General features: G+C 40.9%; 1 protein-coding gene across 2 annotated transcripts; it reads right to left on the bottom strand.

Annotated features, from left to right (window-relative positions):
- Positions 1 to 1,856: 1,856 nt before the first annotated feature.
- ZNF483 (zinc finger protein 483) lies at positions 1,857 to 27,740 on the bottom strand. 2 transcript variants are annotated; one of them, XM_031654400.1, is made up of 6 exons: positions 27,615 to 27,740; positions 25,029 to 25,570; positions 21,868 to 21,956; positions 18,979 to 19,105; positions 18,492 to 18,584; positions 1,857 to 10,934 (listed from the first exon to the last, which is right to left on the bottom strand). In XM_031654400.1, the coding sequence occupies exons 2-6, from the start codon at positions 25,441 to 25,443 to the stop codon at positions 9,421 to 9,423; spliced, it is 2,238 nt and encodes a 745-aa protein (XP_031510260.1). In that variant the 5' UTR covers positions 25,444 to 25,570; positions 27,615 to 27,740; the 3' UTR covers positions 1,857 to 9,420. The 2 variants fall into 2 exon arrangements, with proteins under 2 accessions (XP_031510260.1, XP_031510261.1); XM_031654401.1 differs by lacking the exon at positions 27,615 to 27,740 and adding an exon at positions 25,676 to 25,697.

Below are 27,740 nucleotides of genomic sequence, written 5' to 3'. Positions count from 1 at the left end.
TAAAGGCTCAAACTCATGGCAGATATTTTTGACAATCTTCCATCTGTCAAAGAATTTCAGTTAGAGACAGAAAAGTTAGTTTCTATCACGAGGATGGGACTCCAGCTATGTTAAGTCAAAAGACCATCCGTGTTGGAATTTTAAAGCAAGAGGGTAAGTTTTCCCTCATTGCTTTATTCTATTGCATGATACACATTGAAAATATTTGTGTTCAGTTTTCTGAAGCAGACTCCAAGAAACGAGTCATAGAGACAGGTGTTATAATTCTTCAGTACATACGCACAAAAGCTATAGAATGTTGACAGTTTATGAAACTTCTGGGAAAAAAAAAAAGTAACCAATGATCTCATTTACTTACCAATATTACTTGGATGACTTACAAAAGAATTTTATAAGGATTTCCTGTACTAGAAAATCCAATTCAAGGTTTCCTTGAAACAAAAGAAATGCTTACCAAATATTCAATCAAAGACAAAAAGCACGGTGATTCACATTTTCTCCCTAATATCACGCTGCATATGAACAAGCTAAATTTGAAGCTCCTAAAACTGGAAAAACTTGTGACCTGGCTAGACAGGTAAAAGAATTTATTTACAATAGAAACATTTCATAATACAAATAAAACAGAATAACTCACATATTTTTCAAATGAGTCAATATGCAGAAAATTTTAAATGTAATAAATGGCTGCAATAAGCAAAATCTGAAGAACGGTATGTTGCACTGATAAACTGTTTTGTTTCCACTTATACAATGCCTCATCAAATTTGATGCTAATAAACTGAATTGATAGTGAATTTGCTTAAAAACAGTTTTGAAAGTGATATACATTTGCCTAGATATTAAATGAATTTTTCTAATAAAAGATGTTTTATTAATGTGGATGCAAATATAAAAAAAAAATTGGGGCTCTGTGCAGTGGCTCAGACCTGTAATCCCGGCACTTTGGGAGGCCGAGACAGGCAGACTGCCTGAGCTTAGGAGTTGGAAAACAGCCTGGGCAACATGGTGAAACTTCATCTCTACTAAAATAAAAAAAATTAGCCAGGCGTGGCAGCATGCACCTGTAATCTCAGCTACTGGGGAGGCTGAGGCAGGAGAATCGCTGGAACCCAGGAGGCAGAGGTTGCAGTGAGCCGAGATCGCGCCACTGCACCCCAGCCTGGGTGACAAAGTGAGACTCCATCTCGGAAAAAAAAAAAAAAATTGGATACTTGATTCAGTTATTGGAATTAAGCATATTTAGAACAACAAAATATGTTTAGAAGAACTATGTGAATCTACTTATCAACTGTTTTATAAATCTAAATGTGAGTTAAGTATTACAAATGAAAATTTTATGTGTGGATTAAGACATGCTGTGACACATTACATACCAGATTTCAAAAATAGTGCAAAAAATAATATGTCTCAATAATTTTTTACATTGATTACATGATGAAATAATATTATGGATATACTGGGTGAAGTAAAATACATTTTTAATTTTACCTGTTTTATTTTCTAAAAGTAGCTACTACAAAATTTGAAATTACGTATGTGGCTCCCATTATATTACTGCTGGATGGTGCTGAAGTACCTAAAACACCTTCCAATCAGCTTGTAGAGCCCTGCTCTTAAATATAAATAGTCAAAGATCACCAGAGGCTTCAGGAAAGTCTCCAATGTGAGAGACAGAAAACAGGTAAAAACAACTCAAAGGAAACAGCAATAATGCAGGGAGCACAATAACACAGAAACACACTATAATTAACATGCTCAGAGAAAAAATACTTCACCTATGAAACAAAACCAATTAGAAAAAAGGAACAGAGAATCACATAATGCACTTGGAAATAAAAATATGACAGCAGAGATAAAACATTCACAACATTTAATAGTAGAGCTGGAAGATAAAGTTGAAGAAATCTTCAAGAAAGTAGGAAAAATCAAAGACATGGAGAGAGTGGCCCAGGAATCCACCTCTCCACCTAGATAACAATTACATCGGCAGAAAGTTCCTAAAGTGATTATTTTGGGAGCACATTGAGTCCATCTGAACACTTGTAGCTTCTAGGGGAAATCCTGACTGGTAAATTGCAGTTAACATTGGTGGATTTCACCCTTCAGTGAAGTAGCAGCTACCCATCCCCCACCCACTCCATGGAAGGCAGCTGTGGAGACACAATCCCACATTTCTGGTTCAGCTTGCTGCCGCCAGGGTGGACAATAAAAGCCACTTCCTCCAAATATCAGGGTTCTGATTGCAGATATCTACTTCTGATCACAGAGGAAAAGCAGACACAGAAGCAAGCTACCATTATCCCAACCCCCAACTGGCTAAAGTGGCTTCCAGGAGAAAAAAGGGATGACACTTGTTTTTCTGGACATTCAAACAACTGTGTATCTAGGAGAATTTAGAAAGCCATTGCCCCTGCCAGGGGAAAACACAGGCTCTGAAAAGAACTGAGAAAACTTTAGGCATTCAACACAGGCTGATCCCTAGCAAAGACAGTCTATGATAATAAAACAAAAATGAAAACAAAAAACACACAACACACACACACACACACACACACAAATAAAAAAAATAAACCCTGGGGGGAAAGGAATAATCTGATTTCCAGAGCTGCCACATTATAAGATTCAAATATCTAGCTGTCAACAAAAACAATCACAATGCATACAAAGAAACAAGAAAGTATGGACCATTCGAAGGCACAAAATAAACCAACAAAAAATGGACACGAGGAAGACCAAACACTGACTTGCTAGACAGACTTTAAACCAACTGCCTTAAAGATGCTCAAAGAGCTAAGTGAAAGTTCTGACTGTGTTGACAGATCAGAAGAGAAAATGAAGAAGACTGAAGCTTCAAAGCAGAAAAATGAAGGGAATATGTATCATTCACCATTAACTTAGAAGGCAAGGGTCCACTTTACAAAAGAACCACAAACATTTAGAAAATCAATGCAGAACACTGCGGCCACGGCCACCACCACCACCACCACCACCCCAGAAGAGCTACAGGTAGGTTTAGCAAAGCTTGTAGATGATCAGACCTGCTCTGATAATCTAAAAGGGAGAGAGACCTAAGAACTCCAACCTGGAAGAACCTCTCTACATCAGACTTCATAAAAAAGACTCGAGGTATCTCACCAATTTCTCAGGGTGAAAAACACTTTGCTTGCAAGTCGCAACTTACTGAGCACCAAAGGATTCATTCAGCAGAGGAACCTCACATGTGCTCTGGCTTGAGAGAAGTTTTCTCAGTTCAGACCTCTATAGGCACTAACATTTCCACACAAGGGAGAAACCCTAATATGTGCTACATTTTATGAAAAGCATTTTGACGGTGTGCTTTTCAGAATCGCAAGATATTTCTCCCTAATGATCAAGAAATTCCACATCTGATAAAACTATTCTGAGGTGAAAACAAGAGCAAAACAAAATTAAATATTTATTCATATACTCACACACACAGAGAACCTCCAGTGACTCTCTATTGCACTAATAAAGCAATAAACCACTCTACATAACTGGAAAGGTCTTTGTGGTGCAGGTTCTGAACTATGGCAACAAGCACTGCAACTGACTCCTACCCTCACCCCCCAAAGACACCAAGACAAGTTATAATCAAGCTGTTGAAATCCAAAGAGAAAAGACAAGTGGCAAGAGATAAGCAAATCATCACATAAAAGGTATCCTCAGTGAGACTGCTGATTGCTCATCAGAAACCTTGGAAGCTAGAAGGCTGTGGTGTCGTTATACTCAGCGCAGAAAGAAAAAAACAAAACTGTCAACTGAGAATTCTATATCCAGCAAAACTGTCCTTCAAACAAGAATTTATCAATAAAAGGAAATTACCTTAATAAAGGTCAAATATGAAAAAACCACAGCTAACGTCATATAGAATGATACAAAATTGAAAGCATCTCAGGAAAAGGCACAGATGCCTGCTAGTGCTGCTTCTATTCAACACAGTAATGGAAGTCCTAGCCAGAGCAATTGGCAAGTTAAAGCCATTCAAATTGGGAAGAAGGAAAAATTATCTATTTGCAGATGCCATAATCTTATATTTAAAAATCCCAAAAATTTCACAAGAAACTGTTATGACTAATAAACAAATTCAGCAAAGTTGCAAGATACAAAATCAACACTCAAAACTCAGTTATGCTTTACTAACAAAGACCCATTTACAACAGCATCAAAAACAATAAAATACTCAAGAATAAACTTGACCAAGGAGGCAAAACTCTTGTACAATGACAACTATAACACATTGCTGAAAAAATTAAGGATGGCACAAATACATGGAAAGACACCTTGGGTTTACAGACTGTAATGTTTCATATTAATATGTCCACATTACCCAACAGATCTACAAATTCAATGCAAGCCCAATCTCCATGCCATTTTCCACAAAAACCAACCAACCATCCTAAAATTCATTTGAAATCTTAAGGACCCCTGAATAGCCAAAACAATCTGGGAAAGAACAAAGCTGGAGGCCTCACACTTCCTCATTTCAAAAACATACTACAGGAAAACAGTGTAATCCTGATTACAAAACATTACTGGAGTAATCAAAATAGCGTGGTACTGGCATAAAGACAAACATACAGACCAAAGGAACAGAGTAGACAGTCAGAAATAAACATGCATGTATATGGTCAAATGATCTTTGACGAGAGTGCAAAGAATGCATGATACGGAAAGAATAGTCTCTTCAACAGATGGGGCTGGGAAAACTGGATATTCGCATGCAAAAGAATGAAGATGGGACCTTCACCATACATAAAAATCAAAATGGTTAAAAGACTTAAACATAAGACCTTAAACTACAAAACTCCTAGAACAGGAGAAAAGCTTCATGATATTGGATTTGGCAATGGTTTCTGAGGCATGACAACGAAAGCACAGGGAACGAAAGAAAAAATAGAAAAATCGAACTTCACCAAAATTAAAACCTTTTTTCAAAGGGCATTAAGAATAGAATGAAAAGGCAACTCACACAGAATGGAAGAAAGTATTTGCAAATCATTTACCTGAAAAGTTCTTTATATATTCTGGATATACAAAGAACTTCTACACCTAAACAACAATGGCAACAAAACCAATTAAAAAATAGGCAAAGGACTTCAATCAACATTTCTCCGAAGAGATACAAATGGTCAATAAGCACATAAAAAGACAGTCAACATCACTAATCACTAGGGAAATGCAAAACAAAACCAGAATAAGATACCACTTCAAACACATTAGGATGTTTGTTATAAAAAAGAAATAGAAAATAAGTGTTAGCAAGGGTGGGAATATTGAAAAAACCCTTGCACATAGCTGGTGGGAATTTAGAATAGTATAGTTTCATTTCCTCAGGAAGTTAAACATAGAATCATAAGATAAAGCAACTCCATTTGTAGGTGTATACTTAAAAGAACAGAAAGCACCACTGATTATAGCAATGTTATTCTTGATAGCCAAAATGGTGGAAACAACTTAAATGTCCACTGGCAGATAAAAGGATAAACAAAATGTGGTATACAAGTACAATGGAATATTATTCACCCTTAAAAAGGAATTAAATGGAATATTATTCAGCCTTAAAAAGGAATTAAATTCTGATACGTGTTATGACACAGCAGAACCTTGAAAACATAATGCTAAGTGGAATAAGCCACACACAAAAGGGCAAATATTGTATGATTCCATTCATGCCAAGTAATTAGAACAAATTTGTATAGATAGGAAGTAGAACAATGGTTACCAGGAGCCTGAGGAGGAGAAAATGGGGCATTATTGTTTAAAGAGTACAGAGTTTCAGTTTGGGATGATGAAAAAGTTCTGGAGATGGACAGTGGTGATGACTGCAAAAAATGTGAACCTGTATCTAAATGCTACTGAGTTGTATAACCAAAAAGTGTTTAAATGGTTAATTTTATGCTATGTATATTTTACTACATTAAAAAGTAATTCTAAAATAAATAAAGTTAATTTATCGACAAAAACCTTGCCTTGTCTTGTGATATGAAAAAAAATGTATACAAGCTCATTAAGAGGAAACATTATTTAAAGCAAGGACTTCATTTTAAAGTAAAATGTGTCACAGTGCTCTTAATAAAAGCAATCCTATAAGGAATCAAAAGATATTTAAAGCCTTTTGATAATGTGACTTAATCCAAAAGTGAATTTAAATATTTGGGTGATGGGCCAGAGTGAATGTCCCGCAGGCAATTATACAGACTTAGCTACTGAAATCAAGACTTTGATTATTATCCAACAGAGTTTGAGGCAGCCCTCTGTAGCTAGTACATGGTATTTAGAAAGTTCATATTGGATAAAGGACTTATATCCAGAATAAAAAGGATTACAACACAATATCAGCAACTCCATTTTTAAATGGACAAAAAATCTGGCAATAAAACACTTCACTAAGATACATGAATGGCTGAAGAGCACATAAAAGATGCTTTGACATTATTCGTCATCTGGAAAATCAGAGTTAAAACCACAAAGGAATATTTCAAACACTAGAATGGGTATAATTTTTAAAAAACAGACAATGACTGGCAAGATTGTAGAGAAATGGGAACCCTCACACGTTACTAGTCAGAATGTAAAGTAATGCGGTCACTTGGGAAAACAATTTGGCAGTTTCCTAACAAAGTTAAACAAAAATTTACCATATGACATAGCAACTCCCCTCAGGCATCTGCCTAAGAAAAATGAAAACATGTCCACACAAAGGCTTGCACGCTAATGTTCAAAACACTTGCATACCAATGTTCAAAGCAGCATTATTCCTAACAGGCAAAAACTGGAAAAACCTCAAATGTTCTTCAACTAGTGAATGTACAAAGGATCCACATAATCTATTATTATTTATGATAAAAAGGAATAAAGTACTAGTATCTTACAATATGGATGAACTTAAAACACATTAATGAAAAAATATGGAAAGATCACATATAACATAAAATGTACAGAAAAAGACAACTCTAGAGACACAAAGCAGACTGAGTAGTGGGTGCCTGGGATTAGAAGTTGGAAGGGAGATTAACTGTAAACTGGAATAAGGGATCTTACTGGGATGATGTTCCAAAAAATGGATTATGGTAATGGTTACACAACTCAGCAAATTTACTAAAATTCACTGAATTGTACACTTGATATGGTTTTAATGATATGTAATTTGTACCTCAGTAAATTCATTGAAAAAAATGTTTACACTCTAGATTCCCAATGGATACTGGGATAAAACATTGTTATGAATGTTAGGGAGTCTAAGAGTAATCATCCTGGAACAAGTCTTTTCTGAAGTCTTTTGCATGTTTCTTCAACTCTTTCTATAAATTATATTTTTCAGAAAACAAAACTTAAACCAAGTTTTTTGTCTTTTCAGAAAAAAACTTAAAACCATCATGAATGATTCTCATTATAAACATTCCTTTCGTGGCTAGCATGTGATTGGTTGGTCCGCTGAGCAATAACTATGCAGACCAATTTATCACACGGCAATATTTAAACTGCAGGCTTGGGGTTGGGGAGGCACCAAAAACCTTCTCCCAGAGGTAGCATTTCACACCTACATACATTAGTCACAGTAAATGTTCCTGAGTCTAAGATCAGCATTAAGGATCGCTTTACTTCCATAAACCAAGAATTTTCTTGTTTAGCTCTCTTTCTATAGGAGCTGCCTACAATTTCAACTTTAGGAACTTATTTCTAGACCATTGTCCATGGGATTTCTCCAGAACCCTATGACCTGAAGCCAAAACCTCACTCATTCAGGGCCTTAAGTTCCTTTTTCAGTTGGAAATTATTATTCAGACTCCACCAATGAAATTTATAAGGAATAATCCACCAATACCCGTATATTCCATTCCTCTGAGGTCTAATGTCACGAAAGAAAACTTAACTGAAAATTTTTTCTGTATCAATTCTACATTCATTCCCTGAACTTTACTTGCTATCAATGGGGTCTCTTTAGATTTTAGGGTATTTATTCTCAAAATGGTAGGGGTTATAACAGAACATTCCTACAGTGGGAAAGTCAGGTTACATACATGAGAGAACTAGCTAAGTCAGAAAGTAGATTCCCCATCAAAAGGTGGCAGCTGCTACCCAGGACCAGCTGAGTGCTTTACAGAAATATAAGCCCAGTGTTGTTAGCCCTTATAATTTTTTAAGACAAGCATTGTTTTTAGTATGAAATGCCCTAATTTTAGACAGCGGCAACAACGTACACACACACACACACACACGCGCGCGCAGGCACACCCCAAGTAGACAAATTGTTAGAACAGCTTTTAACTGTTGCCATATAGAATGCTTACACTCCAGTTGCAAAAAAATGTACTTGCTACAGGCAACATTGTTTTAAAGTAGAATTTTTGCAAACCAAAATCCATCCAGAACAGCTCTGTTTTCAGCACACTTCCTTCACCTCAGCCCCCATCTATTTTCCTAGGACTGTTATTCTCACGGCTGAGATGGCTCCCGTGCAAGCTCTCTGGCTTCTCAGTCCCCTTGGCCAACGCCAAAAGAAAAAGAGCTCCCTTGGCCAATTAAAATACTCCCTCAAGGAAAAGTTGTTTGAGTTTCACTGGCCCATTCCTAGTCACAGCATTTCAGGGATTCCTGCACAAAGTTTTCAACAACTATACTGCATTCTCACTAAGCTAGAAGTCCAGCATCCTGGGAACCAGGCTTGGTGGAGTGTACCCGTAATGTCAGCTACTCAGGAAACTGAGATGGAAGGATCACTTGAGCCCAGGAGTTCAAGACCAGCATGGGCAACATAGTGAGACACCATCCCAAAAAAGAAAAGCGGAAAAAAAAAAAAAAAAAAAAGTCCAGTATCCTGAATAGTGGTATTTTTCACTAGAGAAACTTGAAAGTAATGACAAAAAAAAAAAAAAAAAAACTTATGTCCACAGCTTCAGAGATTATCAGGAATATCAAAAAACCAAAAACTAAAAAACCAAAAAAGACAAAAATCATTAGTCCCATCCCTTCATTCTGCTGGTGAAGAAAATAAAATTCTGAAAGGTCAAATGACTTGTCCAAGGTGTATACAGCAAGTTGGTTGGCAAACTGGGACAGAATCCAAGTTATCTGACTGCAGTCAAGTTGTCTTTCCATCACACTACACGGTAGTGGAAGAAATTAGAGGGAAATCCCCTGAAGAAAAGAGTTTTTCCAATTCGTTTGGCCTCAGAATCATTTTGCATTCTTCCCTTTCCAGTGACTTTACCAACTAATTACTGTTTACCAGCTGTTGCCATCCTTGAAAAGAAGAGGGATGGGCAAAAGAATATTTTTCCTAACTGCCAATTTATGAAAGTTGCAGCTACTGATCAATATTGTAAGTTTATATCCCAGGGTTTCAGTAACTGACAATTTGAATTAAATTCCCCCCATCTTAATGTAGTTCCAGGATTACTCTGCAGCATGAAATCCCCGATGTCTAATGAGGCCTGAATTACTTTTAAAAGTCTTCTCACATTCGTTACATTCATATTCTCTCCTTCCGGTGTGAATTTTTAGGTGTTCTACAAGGATTGAGCTTCGACTAAAGGTTGCACCACAATAGTTACATTCATAGGGTTTCTCTCCTGTATGAATTCGGTGATGCTCATTAAGAGATGAACTCTGACTAAAGGACTTCCCACATTCTTTACATTTATAAGGTTTTACACCAGTATGAATTCTCTGATGACGACTAAGCAGTGAATGAGTTGGGAAGGCTTTCTCACATTGGTTACATTTGTAGGGTTTTTCTCCTGAATGAAGTCTTTGATGATAAATCACAGATGTAAAATGGCTAAAAGTCATTCCGCAATCATTACACAAATACGGTTTTTCTCCAGTGTGAATTCTCTGATGCCGGGTAAGGCATGAATTCTGTCTAAAGGCTTTTCCACATTCGCCACATTTATAGGGTTTCTCTCCAGTATGAATTCTCTGATGTTTGGAAAGGGATGAGCTATGACTGAAGGATTTTCCACAATTGTTACATGTATAGGGTTTTTCTCCGGTATGAATTCGCTGATGTTGAATAAGAGATGAACTGTCACTGAAGGGTCTCCCACAGTCTTTACATTTATAAGGTTTTTCTCCAGTATGAATTCTCTGATGTTTAATGAGGTGAGCACTTAGGGTGAAACCTTTCCCACAATCATCACATTTGAAGGGTTTCTCTCCACTGTGAGTTCTATGATGTGGCGTGAGCGACGAACTATCACTAAAAGCTTTTCCACATTCATTACACATATAGGGTTTTTCTCCAGTGTGAATTCTCCGATGTTTGGTGAGTGAGGCGCTATAGCCAAAGGCTTTTCCACACTTACTACATTTATGAGTTTTTTCTCCAGTCTCATTTCCCTCATCTTTATTTAAGGCTGCTTCTTGACATGAATCTTTCCGACATTTCTCACACATAGGGATTTTTCTCCTAGAAAGAGTTGATCTTCTAATAAAGATTATCCCACACTTACTGCATTTTTGGGACCTATCCCCCAAATGAATCTTCTGACGTTTCTGATGTTCAGTAAGAGCTGAAGAATGACTTAAGACTTTCCCACCGTCATTAGATTTCCGTGACTTTTCTCCAGTGGTTTTCTCCTTGCGGTTCAGAACGAGGTCTGAATGAAAACTGAAGGGTTTCTTGCTTTCATTATACCTCCGAGATTTCTTCCTCAAGTAGACTTTCAGATGTTTAATTAAGTCTGAAGTTTCTTTGAAATTATGTCCAAAGGGGCTTTTACCTGGGTCAAATTCCTTACCCCTATTGCCACTCCCAAGAGTTTTGTTTTGTGTGACTGTTCCTTTTGAATTTCCCTGATTACCGTGATCCTCCTCTGAGCTGCCACAATATTGCTGGAATTCTTCCATCAAGCCATAATCATCATCCCTGAGGCATCTTTCTATTATTTTATCTAAAGCCGATTCATCTAAAAGAAATAAGAAATAGAGTATTTCCCCTTTGCAAGAAAGGAAGCTGTTGTATTTGGGTCTGAAATAAGAATACATTAGTAACTACAAGGAATACAGTTTCGATGGTTCTCAAAAAGAGCTTTATAAAATAGAAAAGGAAAAGACAATATAGGGAAACAATGTAAACATATGGGTTAAGAAAAATATTGAGAAAGATGAAAAGTTTGTGCTTTACAGTTAGATACAAGTTTTCGCCCTCATTTGAATTTTTATAAGAAGTTCAGGACGGGCGTGGTGGCTCACACCTGTAATCTCAGCACTTTGGGAGGCCGAGGCAGGCAGATAATGAGGTCAGGAGATCAAGACCATCGTGACTAACATGGTGAAACCCCATCTCTACTAAAAATACAAAAAATTAGCCAGGTGTGATGGCATGAGCCTGTGGTCCCAGCTACTCGGGAGGCTGAGGTAAGAGAATCGCTTGAACCCAGGAGGTGGAGGTTGCAGGAAGCCAAGATTGTGGCACTGTACTCCAGCCTAGGCAACAGAGCAAGGCTCCATCTCAAAAAAAAAAAAAAAGAAAGGTTCAAACCTATTCTCCCTATATCGTAATTTTTCTCTTTCCAACAATGATAGCACAAACATTTGTCGAATATTTACCAAATGCCAGGTCCCGCACCAAGCACGATGTAATAAAAGTAAGTACAATAAACTGCACTTAATCTTCACAACAACCCTACGGAGTAGCTTTTATTACCATCCCGGGTTTTATGGATGTTGACAACTGGGAACATAAGAGTATTAAGTAGTCTGCCCAAGGTCACATGTATAATACGTGATATAGCTAGATTTTTAACTTAATCTGAAACCAAAGCCCACGCTCTTGATCCCTGTATCATATCACCTCTCCGCAAAGCAGACAAGTAACACTACTTTGTTGAAAAGAGTATACACATCATAGATATGCAGCACCACCAATATAGACTTTCAAAGATTACAAGTTGGCCCTATCAGCCTTACATATACACTAATCAGGCATCCATTTTAAGTCTCTCCTACACTGTTGCAGTTCCAGTACTATTCGTCTGACCTGCATACTTCCTACTACCTAGAATGCATTCCCACAGCACCCTCACTGTCACAAACATAAATTCGACAGGGCCTAGGGTTCAATTGCAACAATCCCCAGAGCTCTCTCCAATACCATACTCTCACTGATTATGCTATTCTCAGAATTTTTGAATTCACTAATTAACTACATCCTGGCTTTTTGCCATGAGGTCACATTGTCACTTTTATGAAACTATTTTTTCAACAGATAATTATAAAATACAAAGTTACTCAAAATCGTATTACCTAGAAGTTAACTAATGGTTAATACACAATTCTGTATATTTCCTTCGATGTTTCTATATAGTTTAAAACAGAAAAACTGTATAATTTGTATTGTTATTCTTTTCACTTTGTATTGTTACTCTTTTCATTTATGATTATTTCCCATTTTACTGCTAATTTTTCTTTAAAAAAATTTTTTTTTTTTATTTTTAGAGACAGGGTCTTACTCTGTTGCCTAGGCTGGAGTGCAGTGGCATGATCACTGCTCACTGCAGCCTCAACCTCCCCAGCTCAAGCAATCCTCCCATCTCAGCCTTCCAAGTAGGTAGAACCACAAGCAGGTGCCACCACATCTGGCTAATTTTTAAAAATTATCTGTAAAGATGGGGTCTCCCTGTGCTGATCAGGCTGGTCTTGAATAGCTGGCCTCAAGTGATTCTCCCACTATGGCCTCCCAAAGTGCTGGGATTACAGGTATGAGCCACTGCACCCAACTTGTTAATTCTTCACAAAGATAATTTTAATCAGTGACATGGTAATCATCATATAGATATAATTGTTCATTCTCTCTTTTTTTTTTTTGAGATGGAGTTTTGCTCTTGTTGCCCAGGCTGGATGCAATGTGCAATCTTGGCTCACTGCAATCTCTGCCTCCCGGGTTCAAGCCATTCTCCTGCCTCAGCCTCCCGAGTAGCTAGGATTACAGGCATGTACCACCACGCCCAGCTAATTTTGTATTTTTAGTAGAGATGGGGTTTCTCTACGTTGGTCAGGCCGGTCTTGAATTCCTGACCTCAGGTGATCCACCCACCTTGGCCTCCCAAAGTGCTGGGATTACAGGCGTGAGCCACCATACCCAGTCTCATTCTCTTATTGAACCTTTATCAAATAATACTTCCTGAAAAACAGAGTCATGAAGGCAGAATTACTAAACCAAAGGGTAGAAACTAGGTTATACTGCTTTTTTTTTTTTTTTTTTTGAGACGGAGTCTCGCTCTGCTGCCCAGGCTGGAGTGCAGTGGCCGGATCTCAGCTCACTGCAAGCTCCGCCTCCCGGGTTCACGCCATTCTCCTGTCTCAGCCTCCCGAGTAGTTGGGACTACAGGCGCCCACCACCGCGCCCGGCTAGTTTTTTGTATTTTTAGTAGAGACGGGGTTTCACCGTGTTAGCCAGGATGGTCTCGATCTCCTGACCTCGTGATCCGCCCGTCTCGGCCTCCCAAAGTGCTGGGATTACAGGCTTGAGCCACCGCGCCCGGCCAGGTTATACTGCTTTACATGACACACAAGGAGCAGAAGCCCCTGAGTACTATCTCTGGTCAAATATTCTTTAAATCTTTGCAAATTTAATTCATAATAAATAGTATTATTGCTTTAAATGTGCACTGTATTGCTAACCAGTGAGTTTGAACAACTTTTTCATGTTCACAAGCTATTTAAATTTTAAATTTTGTTGGTGATCCATTCAAGTTAGCCCATTTTCCTAACAGACTTAGTGTTCCTTATTGATTTGAATGAGGTTTTTTTTCTGAAATGGAGTCTCACTCTGTCACCCCAGCAATCTCTGCTCACTGCAACCTCCACCTCCCAGGTTCAAGCAATTCTCCTGTCTCAGCCTCCTGAGTAGCTGAGACTACAGCTGCCCACCACCACACCTGGCTAATTTTTGCATTTTTTAGTAGAGACGGGGTTTTACCATGTTGGCCAAGCTGGTCTCGAACTCCTGACCTCAGGTGATCCACCTGCCTTGGCCTCCCAAAGTGCTGGGATTATAGGTGAGCCACGACACCTGGCTGAGGTTTTTTTGTTTTTTTTTTTTTAAATAAATTATGGCCATTGACTGCTGTATCTGTCAAAAACCTTCTTCTCTAGTGTGTCGTAAATAACTTTTAAAACAAGCTGTATATCAACATGAGGCTTTTTTGTTTGATGTAAGATAATTGGGGAAGGAACATATATTTACACCAGTGCTGCCAGAACTACTCATAACACTTTTAGAATCCATTTTTTAAATTCCCCTCCAAAATGCTACTTAAATGCGATAAAATAACTATTGTCCTTTATATATGTAATCACAGTTGACCCTTGAACAACATAAATTTGAACTGCAAGTATCCATTTACAGGTGGATTTTTGTTTTTCTAAGAGATGGGGTCTTGATCTGTCATCCAGGCTGGAGTACAGTGGCATGACTGTAGCTCACTGCAACCTCTAACTCCTGGGCTCAAGCAATCCTCCTACCTCAGCGCACACCACTGCGCCTGGCTGGTTTTTAAATTTTTTGTAGAAACAGGGTCTCACTATGCTGCCCAGGCTGGTCTCAAACTCCTGGCTTCAAGTGGTCTTCCCGTTTTGGCCTCCCAAAGTGTTGAGATTACAGGTAGGAGTCACCATGCCCAGCCTGTGGATTTTTTTCAATAAACACGTTAGAAAAATTTTTGGAGATCTGTGACAATTGGAAAAAACTTGCAGACAAACTGTGTAGCCTAGACATGTCAAAAAAAAAAAAAAAGTCATGAACTTTTAAGACATATAGATACTAATCTATTTTGTCATTTATTGCTATAAAATGTACACAAATTATAAAGTTAAAATTTATCAAAACGTAAACACACACTTACGGGCCATACTTGGTGTCATTCACAGTCTAGAGAAATGTAAGCAAATGTAAAGACACAGTATCAACTAATAACTGGGCCAGGCACAGTAGCTCACCCCCATAATCCCCACCACTTTGGGAGGCCAAGGTGGGCAGTTTGTTTCGGCTCAGGAGTTAGAGACCAGCCTGAGCAACATGACAAAACTCTGTCTCTACAGAAAATACTAACATTAGCTGAATATGGTGGCATGTGCCTGTAGTACCAGCTACTCAAGAAGCTGAGGTGAGAGGATTGCTTGAGCCCAGGAGGTAGAGGCTATAGTGAGCTGTGATCATGCCACTGCACCCTAGTCTGGATGACGAAGCAAGACCCTGTCTCAAACTAATAACTGCATAAAACGAACTATAGTACCTACCATACACTGTAATAATTTCATAGGCATCTCTTGTTGGTATTGCAATGAGCTCAAACGTCTGCCCTAAGTATCCACTTAAAATGCCAGGTAGGCCAGGTGCAGTGGCTCACGCCTGTAATTCCAACACTTTGGGAAGCCAAGGCAGGCAGATCACTTGAGGTCAGGAGCTTGAGACCAACGTGGTTAAACTCCGTCTCTACCAAAAATACAAAACTTAGCTGGGTGTGGTGGTGCATACCTGTAATCACAGCTACTTGGTAGGCTGAGGCAGGAGAATCGCTGGAACCCAAGAGGTGGAGGCTGCAGTGAGCTGACATCACACCACTGCACTCCAGCCTGGGTGACAGAGTGAGACTCTGTCTCCACAAAAAAAAAAAAAAAAAGCCGTATCATGCTAATCATCTCCATGTAAGCAGTTTACGTCTCCAGGAAATTGCCTATCACAGTAAAAATGGATCTCTTGCAGTTCTCTCCTATTTTTCATTGTCTTTAGTGCAATGCTGTAAAACTTGAATAACATCATGGGACCCATACAAAGTGCTGCTAGTAGCACTGGAAGTGCTGCCAACAAGCACAGAATAGTCACGATAATTCAAGAAAAAGCTGAACTGCTTGATATGCACCATAGACTGAGGTCTGCAGCTACAATTGTCAGCCATTTCAGATAGAAAACATAAACTTAGTGATCTGTACACACAGTACAGTGCTGTAAATGTATTTTCTCTTTTTCCCTTAATAGCATTTTTCTCTGGCTTACTAGAATATAGTATATAACAAACATATGTAATTCTGTTTATCATAAGGCTTCAGGTCAACAGTAGGCTATTAGTAGTTAAGTTTTTGGAGAGTTAACGGTTATACATGGATTTTCAACTGTATGGGCGGAGGGGATCAGTGCCCCTAATCCTCATGTTGTTCAAGGGTCAATCGTATACTGGAAGCAGCCAATAAGTTGACTACAATAAATGTTTGAGAAGATGGAATACAGCAAGATGGATTATTGCTTCTTTCTTTAAGATAAACCAAGGTATCGATACATGTAATAACTTATTTTTATTTTCATTTTGTTTTTTTTGAGACGGGGTCTCGCTCTGTTGCCCAGGCTGGAGTGCTGTGGTGCGATCTTGGCTCAATGCAAGCTCTGCTTCCCAGGTTCAAGCGATTCTCCTGCCTCAGCCTCCCAAGTAGCTGGGATTACAGGCACCTGCCCCCATGCCCAGCTAATTTTTTTTTTTTTTGTATTTTTAGTAGAGACGGGGTTTTACCATGTTAGCCAGGATGGTCTTGATTTCCTGACCTCGTGATCCGCCCACCTTGGCCTCCCAAAGTGCTGGGATTACAGGCAGGAGCCACTGCGCTCGGCCTATTTTTATTTTTTTTTAACGTAAATTTAATATATATAAATCGTGGCCAGGCGTGGTGGCTCCCGCCTGTAATCCCAGTACTTAGGGAGGCCAAGGCAGTTGGATTACTTGAGATCAGGAGTGATCCACCTCCTTTCCATGCAGAAATGCCATCTCTACTAAAAAAAATACAAAAAAAAATTAGCTGGGTGTGGTGGCACGTGCCTATAGTCCTAGCTACTTGGGAAGCTAAAGCAGGAGAATTGCTTGAACTCAGGAGGCAGAGGTTGCAGTGAGTCAAGATTGCACCACTGCACTCCAGCCTGGGTAACTCTGTCTCAAAAAAAAATAAAAATAAAAATAATAATGTATATAAATTGTAAGATACAGATAAGTATAAAGAAACCTAATCCTGGCCAGGCACGGTGGCTCACATCTGTAATCCCAGCACTCTGGGAGGCCGAGGTAGTTGGATTACGAGGTCAGGAGATCAAGACCATCCTGGCCAACATGGTAAAACCCCGCCTTTACTAAAAATACAAAAAAATTAGCTGGGCGTGGTGGCACGCGCCTATAGTCCCAGCTACTTGGCAGGCTGAGGCAAAAGAATCACTTGAACGTGGGAGGTGGAGGTTGCAGGGAGCCGAGACTGTGCCACTGCACTCCAGCGTGACAACAGAGCAAGACTCCATCTCAAGAAAACAAAACAAAACAAAACCTAATTCTTCAAAGATAACCAGTGCTAACATGAATGTTTTCCAGATATTAAAAATCCATATATTCTATGTATTCAGGCATGTGTTATTCCCTTTAGCAAAAATTGAATTATTATACATGCTGTCCACCGGGTGAGTTCCTTCTTATTCTTCAAGATTCAACTCAAATGCGAATTAAAACCTTGCTCCTACATATTCCCACAGCTCCTTATACACGTGCTTGATATACTATGCATCACAGTGTTAACACTCTTGTTTCGATATGTCCTCTAGTGTCCATAAATATGCACCGCTCACAACTCCTCCTGTGGAGATATTACCTGACAACCTCTACTGCTGCTCTATGAATTCAACACTGCATCCACACCAGTTCCCACAAGCGGCTCCCGGTCAATGATGGAGGCCCATTTCTTTGAGACACAGGACTCCTCTGATAGGTAACTATGGTAAGGACTCCTGTTTGGCCTTGCCTAAACTTTTTTAGAACTGCACTTCAGCTGGGCACGGTGGCTCATGCCTGTAATCTCAGCACTTTGGGAGGCCGAGGCAGGCGGATCAAGAGGTCAGGAGTTCGAGACCAGCCTGGCCAACATGGTGAAATCCCATCTCTAATAAAAATACAAAAAATTAGCCGGGCTTGTTGGTGGGCGCCTGTAATCCCAGCTACTCGGGAGGCTGAGGCAGGGGAATCACTTGAACCCGGGAGGCGGAGGTTGCAGTGAGTTGAGATAGTGCTATAGCACTCTAGCTCGGGAGACAGTGCGAGACTCTGACTCAAAAAATAAAAATAAAAATAAAAAAAGATAGAACGACACTTTAGTCTAAGACTTTTCCTACCCAATCTGCCCTACTTCCTGTTCTCATTCACAGGTTAGACCAGCATTATGCTCTGATAGCTCTCCCGGCTTCTTCTAGTTCCCTCCTCATTTTCCTTCACTGAATCTTTCTCCAGTAAAGATCTTACATGGCTAATCATGTCCTGGCATCTATTCAGAGGACCCAAACCAAGTCTCCTCCATTAAAATGAACATTTCAGGAAGGCAAGGGCTCTATTCTAATCATCTTCGTATTTTAGTATCTAGGCAGTCCAACATTTCAAAGAGTCTTCTCAACAGACTTGCTAAACAACTGTTTTCATTTCGTTGTGTATTTTTCACCAACTCACCTGGTCGGGAGCCTTTTGAGACTTCTTCCAGCAGCCATGGCAATTCAACCCACTTCAGCTGGGAAATCAACTCTAATTTTGAAACTGGAAAGTCTGCTCATAGAGAAAAGAACAGAAAATTGCTGTTTTGCATAGAATAAAAATTTCCCAGCACTCATATATAGACTCTGGTTCTCCAAGGAAGATAAAAAATGCTACCAAAATACACAGACATAAATACTGGAACTTGCGACAAAAATGGGAAAAGGTATTCCACTGATGAAATCAAAATGATGCTTCACATTTCCAATTCAATGAAGCAAAGACCTTTTCTAGAAGATACACTGCAGAAAAGCACATTTTCAGAACTGGTTTTTTGGATTAGTCCTATCAGTCCCTGGGTCCCCAGCCAAAACAAAGTACTTCACATAGCACTTACCTTTCAATAAAAGGGGACAAAAAGAGACCCAAGGCTAAGCACTAGGTAATGAAGAAAAGGTGTCTTTACCCAGAAATTCTAGGTTCCTGAAGTTTTCCAGTAGCACTTCCTTATATAGCTCCTTTTGAAAAGGCTCCAGCTTCTTCCACTCTCCTCTTGAAAAGTTCACAGCTACATCCTTCAATGTTATAGATTCCTAGAACACCAAACAGCTCTTTTGTATTGGACTATTCCCAAATAGAACCTAAGTTTTGTTTTGTTTTGTTTTTGAGACAGGCTATTATTTCTCTGTCACCCATGTTAGAGTGCAGTGGTGCTTCATGGTTCACTGCAGGCTCAACCTCCTGGGCTCAAGTGATCCTCCCAATAGTAGTGGGGACTGCAGGCTTGTGCCACCATGCCTGGCTTATTTTTAAGTTTTTTGTAGAGGCATTGTCTCACTATGCTGCCCAGGCTGGTCTCAAGTAATCCTCTGTCCTCTACCTCCCAGAGCACTGGGATTGTAGGCCTGAGCCACTGTGCCCAGCCTGGATAGGATATAAAGAATGGTTTTGATAGCATGCAAGTTTTTAAGAATTCCAAAGTAAGCTACAAAGCAGCTCTTCATTCTCTGACTTTTATAAGTGATTCAGAACAAAGGTACTACACAATCCCTGCCTCTTCCATTCAGTCTCTAGTGTTCAATACTGTACAAGAGTTCTCTGGAATGTATAACATTGATCAAGTTCACCCTAACACATCGATTTCTAGGACTAAAATATTAAATGAAGGGCATGATTTACATTCCTGAACCCTAAATTTGCAGAATTAATGTAAGTTTACTACAGGTAATAATTGCATAATATCTGCAACTGCATTCCAAATTTTAACTTCCAATTATAAGCAGCAATTATCTTCTATCATATTCAGAGAATCTATGTTCAACAACATACTCACACTTGCAATTACTCCACAATTACAAACAAGAATACTGACTCACTAAAATACTCTTTCCTTCTTTTTTTTTGAGACGAAGTCTTGCTCTGTCGCCCAGGCTGGAGTGCAATGGCATGATCTCGGCTCATTGCAACCTCCGCCTCCCGGGTTCAAGTGATTCTCATGCCTCAGCCTCTCAAGCAGCTGGGATTGCAGGCATGCACCACCACATCCGGCTAATTTTTCAAATACACTTTCTATAGCATTCTCCGCATGCTTTTTGAGAGGCAGTAGAGCAGAATGGCTATTGGTACGTGTATTACCTTCCTCTGGGAGCTGTAACAAATTACCATAACCTTGGTGACTCAAAATAAGAATTTGTTCTCTCACAGTTCTGGAGGCCAGAAGTCTGAGATCGAGGTGTTGGCAGGGCTGTGCTCCCTTCAGAGGCTCTGGGGGAGAATCTGTTCCTTGCCTCTTCCTGCTTCTGGTGGCTGCCACCGTTCCCTGTCTTGCAGCCCTATCACCCCAAACTCTGCCTAACTCTTCACATCACCTTCTCTTTGTGTTTTCAATCTCCTCCTGCCTCTCTAGCAAGGACACTTGGGATGGCATTTAGGGCCCACCTGTATCATCCAGAATAAATTCCTCATGTTGTTTTCTTTTTGTGAGACAGGGTCTCACTTTGCTACCCAGGCTGGAGTATGGTGGCGCAATCATAGCTCACTGCAGCCTCAACCTCCCAGGTTCAAGTGAAAGACTGTCTTTCCCTGCCACCTCAGATCCCGGGTAGCTGAGACCACAGGTATGTTATTGTGCCCAGCTAATTTCTAAAATTTTTTATATAGACGAGGGTCTCGCTGTGTTGCCCAGGCTGGTCTCGAACTCCCAAGCTCACGCAATCCTCCCACCTTGGCCTCCCAAAGCGATGTGATTACAGGCATGAGCCACTGTACCCGGTCAAATATGTTCTTTATCATGTTAAGATTTAAGGACATGTACCTCTGCCTGGGCACAGTGGCTCATGTCTGTAATCACAACGCTGTGGGAGGCCAAGGGAGAGGACTGCTTGAAGTCAGGAGTTCAAGACCAGCCTGGGCAACACAGCAAGACCCCAACTCTACAAAAAATATTTTAAAATGAGCTGGGCAGAGTGATGTGCACCTGTTGTCCCAGCTACTCAAGAGGCTGAGGAGGGAGGATAGCTTGAGCCCAGGACTTCAAGGTTGCAGTGAGTTATGCTTGCATCACTGCACTCCACTCCAGCCTGGATGATAAAGCAAGACCCCATCTCCTAAAAAAAAAAAAAAAGAAGGCAGGCAGGCCATGTGCGGTGGCTCACACCTGTAATCCCAGCACTTTGGGAGGCTGAAGTGGGTGGATCATGAGGTCAGGAGTTCGAGACCAGGCTGGCTAACATAGTGAAACCCTGTCTCTACTAAAAATACAAAAATTAGCTAGGAATGGTGGCACGTGCCTGTAGTCCCAGCTACCTGGGAGGCTGAGGCAGGAGAATCACTTGAACCTGGGCGGCAGAGGTTGCAGTGAGCCAAGATCCCGCTACTGCACTCCAGCCTGGGCAACAGAGTGAAACTCTGTCTCAATTAAAAAAAAAAAAAAGAAGGAAATGAACTTCTACTTCCACCTGACTAATTTTAACAGCGGTAACTGCTGAATTTTAGTAAATTTTTTTGTCTCATTAGAATCAGACTCATGGCATTCTGTGAACTGAAACAAAACTGCATGCGGAAAATGAGGTGTCAGTTCCTTGAAAGGGAGACTATATTTATTTCATTTTATTTTGTTAGAGAGAGGGTCTTGCTCTGTTGCCCAGGATGGAAGGCAGCAGTGGCGTCATCACAGCTCACTGCAACCGTGAACTCTTGGACTCAAGCAATCTTCCTGCCTCAGCCTCCCAAAGTACTGACTGGGATTACAGGTGTAAGCACCATGCCTAGCCTTTGATTTTGTATCTTAATATCACTCAGTAGGAGCTCAGTTAAGTATTCACTTAGGAATAAAAACCATTGAAAGGAAACTTACACGGGACTCAGTATTGGGACAAACAGCGACCGTTTTATCCTCTTTTGAGTTCTCCTCTTGGGAAACAGTAGAATCTTGAGAGACTGGATCTAGGAAAGGGGAGAAAACCAGTCCACTCTTTCAAATAAATTCCTCAGACTAAAAATCTTTATATATATATCTATATATTTCTAAGTGATACACAGGAAAAAAACTAAGTCAGTTTCTCCTACTATACTCACAACACAAAATAACTCTGAGACTTCAGATATGTGGGGGTGTTTCCCCCACACCCGGCAAGCAATTCTGTGCTGGATTCCCCAGCAGGCACCAGCTGGGTATCCTCTAATTCATTTCTAATACTATCTACCTGGAGACAGCATTAGCTCCCAAAGGTTAAGGCCTCAGTCTCACAAGACCGACCTCCACTTCAGATGCCAGTCTCATGTCTGAGCCTCCAGGGCTTTGACCAACAAGATACAAATTGGGGATCCCATGAGCCCCTCCCTGGGTTCCAATAACTTGCTAGAGTGGCTCACATAACACTTTACTTACGTTTACTTGTTTATTGTAAAGGGTATTACAAAGGATACAGATGAACAGCCAGACGGATGACACTGCACAGGGCAAGATGCTTGGCACTTCCATGCTCTCTACACCGCTCTCCAGGAACTGCCACATGGTTAGCTATCTGGAAAACTCTCATGAGCTGTGTCTTTTTGGTTTTTATGGAAGCTTCATAGACAGGCATGACTGATTAAATCACTGGCCCTGTGATTAACTCAACCTTCAGTCCCTCTCCCCTCTGACAGGTTGGGGGGGTGGGGCTGAGTTCCAACCCTGTAAGCACAGGGGTTGGTTCCCCTGGCAACCAGCACCCTCCCCCAATTCCAGGGTTATCTAAGGACTTTCCAAAAATCATCTCATTAACATAAACTCAAGGGTGGTTAAAAGGGGCTTGTTACAAATAACAAAAAGACTGTCTTTCTCCTTTATAGCTCAGGAGCTGTTTCAGGAACCATGGACAAAAGGCCAAATATTTTAACAAAAGACACTCTTACTGCTCTAATCACCCAGGAAATTACCAGGGTTCTAAGAGCTCTGAGCCTCTCTGGATAAAAAAGTCAGAAGAAACAAAAAGTTGTCCACTCTTTAAAACAGAGAACAGCCATAGATAAAAGTTTCCTATGAAAACCTAGGCGTTTCCTCTTAGCTCATATAAAAATCCTTTCAAATCCTAAGCTCACGAAAACTGGTTTTCTTCTTTCTATATAGCCTCAGTTTAAAAATGTTTAATTTGAACAACAATGAATTTTGAAGTATCCTAATTTAAAAGACGTAGTAAGGTAAAACTGTGTATTCTTCATAGTGCTAGTACAAGGCCTTGCTCAAGAGTCACTCCAACCTGCTAACTGAATGAAAGTACCAGGTTAGTCTCAAGAGTTGACTCCACCAGATTCCTTATGACAGAAAAGAGGCGTCTAATAAACTCATAGGAACTAAATGTATCCAGTACCTTCAGATTGGCCCATTCTGGGCATACTACCAATGAGTGGGCCCTGCTCCGCAAGGAGTAGTAAAAAATAAATACATAAAAACCCTCGGATGTCAACAGCTCTTTTTCAAATAAGAAAAAGTATTTTTTCAAATCATACTCTACCTTCTTATGAAAATAATTTTAGGCAACTTTAGTGATTAGACAATCAATAAAAATTAAGAATTAGAATGACTTAATCAAAGAGAAAAGTGGGGTGAATTTAAGAAAACTGTTATACCCTACAGAATCCTAGAAATCAATTTTTTTTTTTTTTTTTGAGACGGAGTTGTGCTGTTGTTGCCCAGGCTGGGGTACAATGGCGCGATCTTGGCTCACTGCAATGTCTACCTCCCGGGTTCAAGCGATTCTCCTGCCTCAGTCTCCACAGTAGCTTGGATTACAGGTGTGCACCACCATGCTGGGCTGAGTTTGTATTTTTGTAGGGACGGGGTTTCTCCATGTTGGTACGGCTGCTCTCAAACTCCTGACCTCGGGTGATCCACCTACCTAGGCCTCCCAAAGTGCTGGGATTACAAGCGTGAGCCACCGTACCCAGCCCGAAACGAATTCTTTATTGCAGGTGCCTCCACAAAGAGGCCCTAATTTTGTAGAAGCATGACACTGCAGTGACAAATCACAGAGGAGTCAGGAAATCCAAATTTTAGATACACTAATTAGCTATGTGACGGCAAATTAAGCGTATGGAGGTAAATACTATTTATTTCCCTATCTCAGAACTCTTCCAGAATACAAACTGTCATACATATATATCAGGAGCCCTATGGTAAATACACTACAAATATTCCAAATATATTTGGAATGCAAATATTCCAAATATTTGTAGCATATTACACTGCAAAATACAAATATTTGTATCATATTTGAGAATATGAATAGCTACAAATTTGAGAAAAAAGGCGAGCCACATTCCCTGAAAGGACTATTCACCCTAGAAGACTTTACATCAATATTTTATAATGATATCAATGTAATTCAGTTTATAGTTTATACATTTATATTTATAATATGTAATTACATACATAAAATTCAGGTTTTCCTGCCCTAAGGCTGTGGAACTGCACGGTAAAATAGTTACTAGTCGCATTTGGCTATTTAAACTTTAAATTTGATTTAAAAAATTCAGTTCCTTATTTGCACTAGCTGCTTTTCATGTACTTAACTTGAATTGCAAAACAGTGCAGAAACATTTCCATCAGCAAAGACACTGACAGCCCTGCTCCAGCAACGTGCTAGTCCACACAGTGGAACTAGACATTAGGGCCTGAGCTGGTTGATTTGCCTGTGACTCCAAACACTTTCACAGATAACTTGTGTTCTTGAAGGGGATGGGAAAGAAATTACTATGTCTTGAGCATCCACCATATATTATATCTTATCTTGTCTTACCTTTACAAGAAAACTACAGGAAAGATGATATCCCTTTTTAACGGATAAAAATATTTACATTCTGAGAGTTTACACAGCTTGCCCAAAATCACACAGTAAATGGCAGGGCTGATTCAAACCCAGTCCCAACTTCAAACCTCAGACTCCTCTTTAGCAGTAAATTGCTTTCTTTTGAGGAATTTACTTTCGGACTTTGAGGCAATGTCTCCCGCTTCCTCCCTCCATCTATAAATCTCACCTCCTTTTTCTTCAAGCATCTGGGTCAAATCTTCTATTAGGGTCACCACCTCCTCACTACTCTCAGGATGTTGTGACTTTACCCAAATCCTGATCTCCCCAGGCAAAATGGTCAGGAACTGCTCAAATACCAAAAGCTCTAAAATCTGTTCTTTCGTGTGAATGTCTGGTCTCAGCCACTGAATGCAGAGCTCCCAGAGTTGACTCAGAGCTTTCCTGGGTCCAGCTACTTCTGAGTAACAAAACCACCTAAATCTCTGTCTGAAAGACTCTGCGTCAGCCGCATTTCCTCTTAAAATAGCTTCTTGCTCCCCAGAAGTAACCACTCTTGGGACCTCATTTTGTTCAGTCGAGGCCAGAGTTTGAGGGTCTGGTGAGATGGCTGTCATCTTGTTCAAGGGCACTACAGCTTGCATTGTGTCTCGGGGCAGGAATCCAGTCCCTTCACACTCTAGTTGAGTATCAGTGCAGTCCACCAACAGGTACTATACACAGCCAGGAATATCAAAGGTTCCAGGAATCCAGTTTACAGTCCTGCAGAAACTGTCAAGAAGAAATATTAAGGCATTAAATAAGTAAAACAAACTGTTGTTAGTCCTAAAAACATTGTTCTTGGTTTGGTTCAGAGAAATATATCCACACACACACCTGCAAAGGCCTAGAAAAGCCCTGCTCAACTACTATATTAAAAAGATAATTTTCTTTCTTTCTTTTTTTTTGAGACGGAGTTTCGCTCTTGGTGCCCAGGCTGGAGTGAAGTGGTACGATCTCGGCTCACTGCAACCTCTGCCCCGGCCGGGTTCAAGCAATTCTCCTGCCTCAGCCTCCCAGGAAGCTGGGACTACAGGCACGTGCCACCACTCCCAGCTAATTTTTGTATTTTTAGTAGAGATGGGGTTTTGCCATGTTGGCCAGGCTAGTCTCGAACTCCTGACTTCAGGCGACCCACCCACCTCGGCCTCCCAAAGTGTCAGGATTACAGGCTTGAGCCACCGCACCCAGTCATAATTTTCTTTATAGTCAAAAGCCGAGGAGCGACTTAAGGGTTAAGGAAACAGTTGCTTTAGATTCAATACTCCTCCTAAACAAAATGTTATCAGAAAAGGTTCAAAAGGGGACCCAGTCGAAAAGCTATTTAACAACTCCTACCCTTTCTTAATGAAAGGGTACACATTTCTCACCAGTTGCTCAACTCAGAAGCCCAATTTAATATTTGACTTTCAAATTTCTCTTCCTCCTTACTTCTCCCATCATCAATAACCAAGGTCTGGTGATTTTATTTCCTAAGAACCTCTCCATTCTATCCTACTGAAACTGCCTAAGTACAGGGATCTTCAATCCAGTCTCACACTGTAGCCAAAAAATTCCTTCTAACAGGCAAAATATGATCTTATCACTCCCCAGCTTAGAGTCCCTCACCAGCCCCCAAACGGTCTCTCGATAAAGTTCACATGCAGGGACCATGGCATTGTGATCTAGAGACACTGCCTGATGACCTCACCACTTGAGCTCTAAGCTACCCGATTGACACTACAGCCATAAATTAGTATCTCCCCATTCCCAGACACTTCCTCTCTACATACCCTCCTAGCGTTCGCACCAAGGCTATTCCCTCTCCTCGGAATGTTGCTTTCTTTCTCCTAACAAACTTTTATTCGTTTTTTAAAGCCTGACTCCTTTCAACTGTCACTTCTTGTGTGATGCTCTGCTTGATCCCAAAGCACTCCTTTGCACACAGACTACCCTGTGTTGCCTGCATTCATTCATTCTACAAGTGACTGAGCAACTACAATGAGCTGGAACAGGACCAGGGGTCATGAGCTGCGGGGCCAGGCGTGGACACGCCTGAAAGGGTCCTCACGCTCACAGAGGGTCCAGGAAATGACAATGCAGCCGGAGCGGGACTACAATGCGACAAGTGAAGGATGTGACAGCTTCGCATTGCAACTACCATACCAATAACAACCCACTTCCGAGTACAGCGCCCGGCACACAGCACGCATGACGTCATTTATTCCTCTGCCAAATATTAGGCGCCCACCATGTACCTGGCGCCGTGCGGGGCACCTGGGGCTCCGCGGTGACTAAGACACTCGGCTCCGTCTACAGAGTTTACACTGGAGGCCCGGTGAAAATGTGACGCAGCCAGAGGATCTCAACCGGAGGGAGTTAAAAAGGAGAGATTTCACCCCCCAGGGGTCCTGTGGCAATGTCTGGACACATTTTTGGTTAGCTCGACTGGGAGGAAAGGTGGTACTTGTTATCTAACGGGCAGAACCAGTGACGCTGTTACACATCCTGCAATAACGGGAGAGCCTCCCCCTCACAGCCACACCACACAAACAAAACAAGGCATTAGGCATTATCCCGCCCAAAATGTCAACAGTGCCCAAGTTGCGCAGGGGGGGATGGAGGGAAGCCAACAGCCCCATCCCGCAGCGGAGTGCGCACCTCCCACAGAAGCAGCAGCAGCGCACCGCACAGCCCGTTGGTAGGCTGCTCCCGGCCCCCACCCCGCCCCAGGTGCGCCCTCGGAGCCGGCGACCCGGCCACGGCCCCGAAACTCGGGACCGGGGACGACCAGTACCTGCACCAGCATCCGCAAACAGCACCAACGCCACCGCAATGAGCTTCCAGAAGCTTGTCCCGCAGCGAGTGCGCGCGCAAGCCCGTGGGGACCACTGCGCCTGCGCAGAGGCGCTGAACCGGACTC

The sequence above is a fragment of the Papio anubis genome, chromosome 13 (assembly GCF_008728515.1).
Source record: "Papio anubis isolate 15944 chromosome 13, Panubis1.0, whole genome shotgun sequence".
Taxonomy (NCBI): Eukaryota; Metazoa; Chordata; class Mammalia; order Primates; family Cercopithecidae; genus Papio; species Papio anubis.
Note: the sequence above shows the minus strand (reverse complement) of the source record. Positions and strands in the feature narration are given on the sequence as shown.

Bases quoted from the DNA above. Each gene is read 5' to 3' on its own strand.
- ZNF483 (XM_031654400.1), bottom strand. From the start codon at position 25,443: ATGCAAGCTGTAGTGCCCTTGAACAAGATGACAGCCATCTCACCAGAC. The intron at 21,957-25,028 runs GTGAGATTTATA...CCCCTTTCCTAG, and splicing joins GATGCTTGAAGAAAAAGGAG to ATCCAGTCTCTCAAGATTCT. The intron at 19,106-21,867 runs GTAAGTTTCCTT...TTGGTGTTCTAG, and splicing joins GTCCCAATACTGAGTCCCGT to GAATCTATAACATTGAAGGA.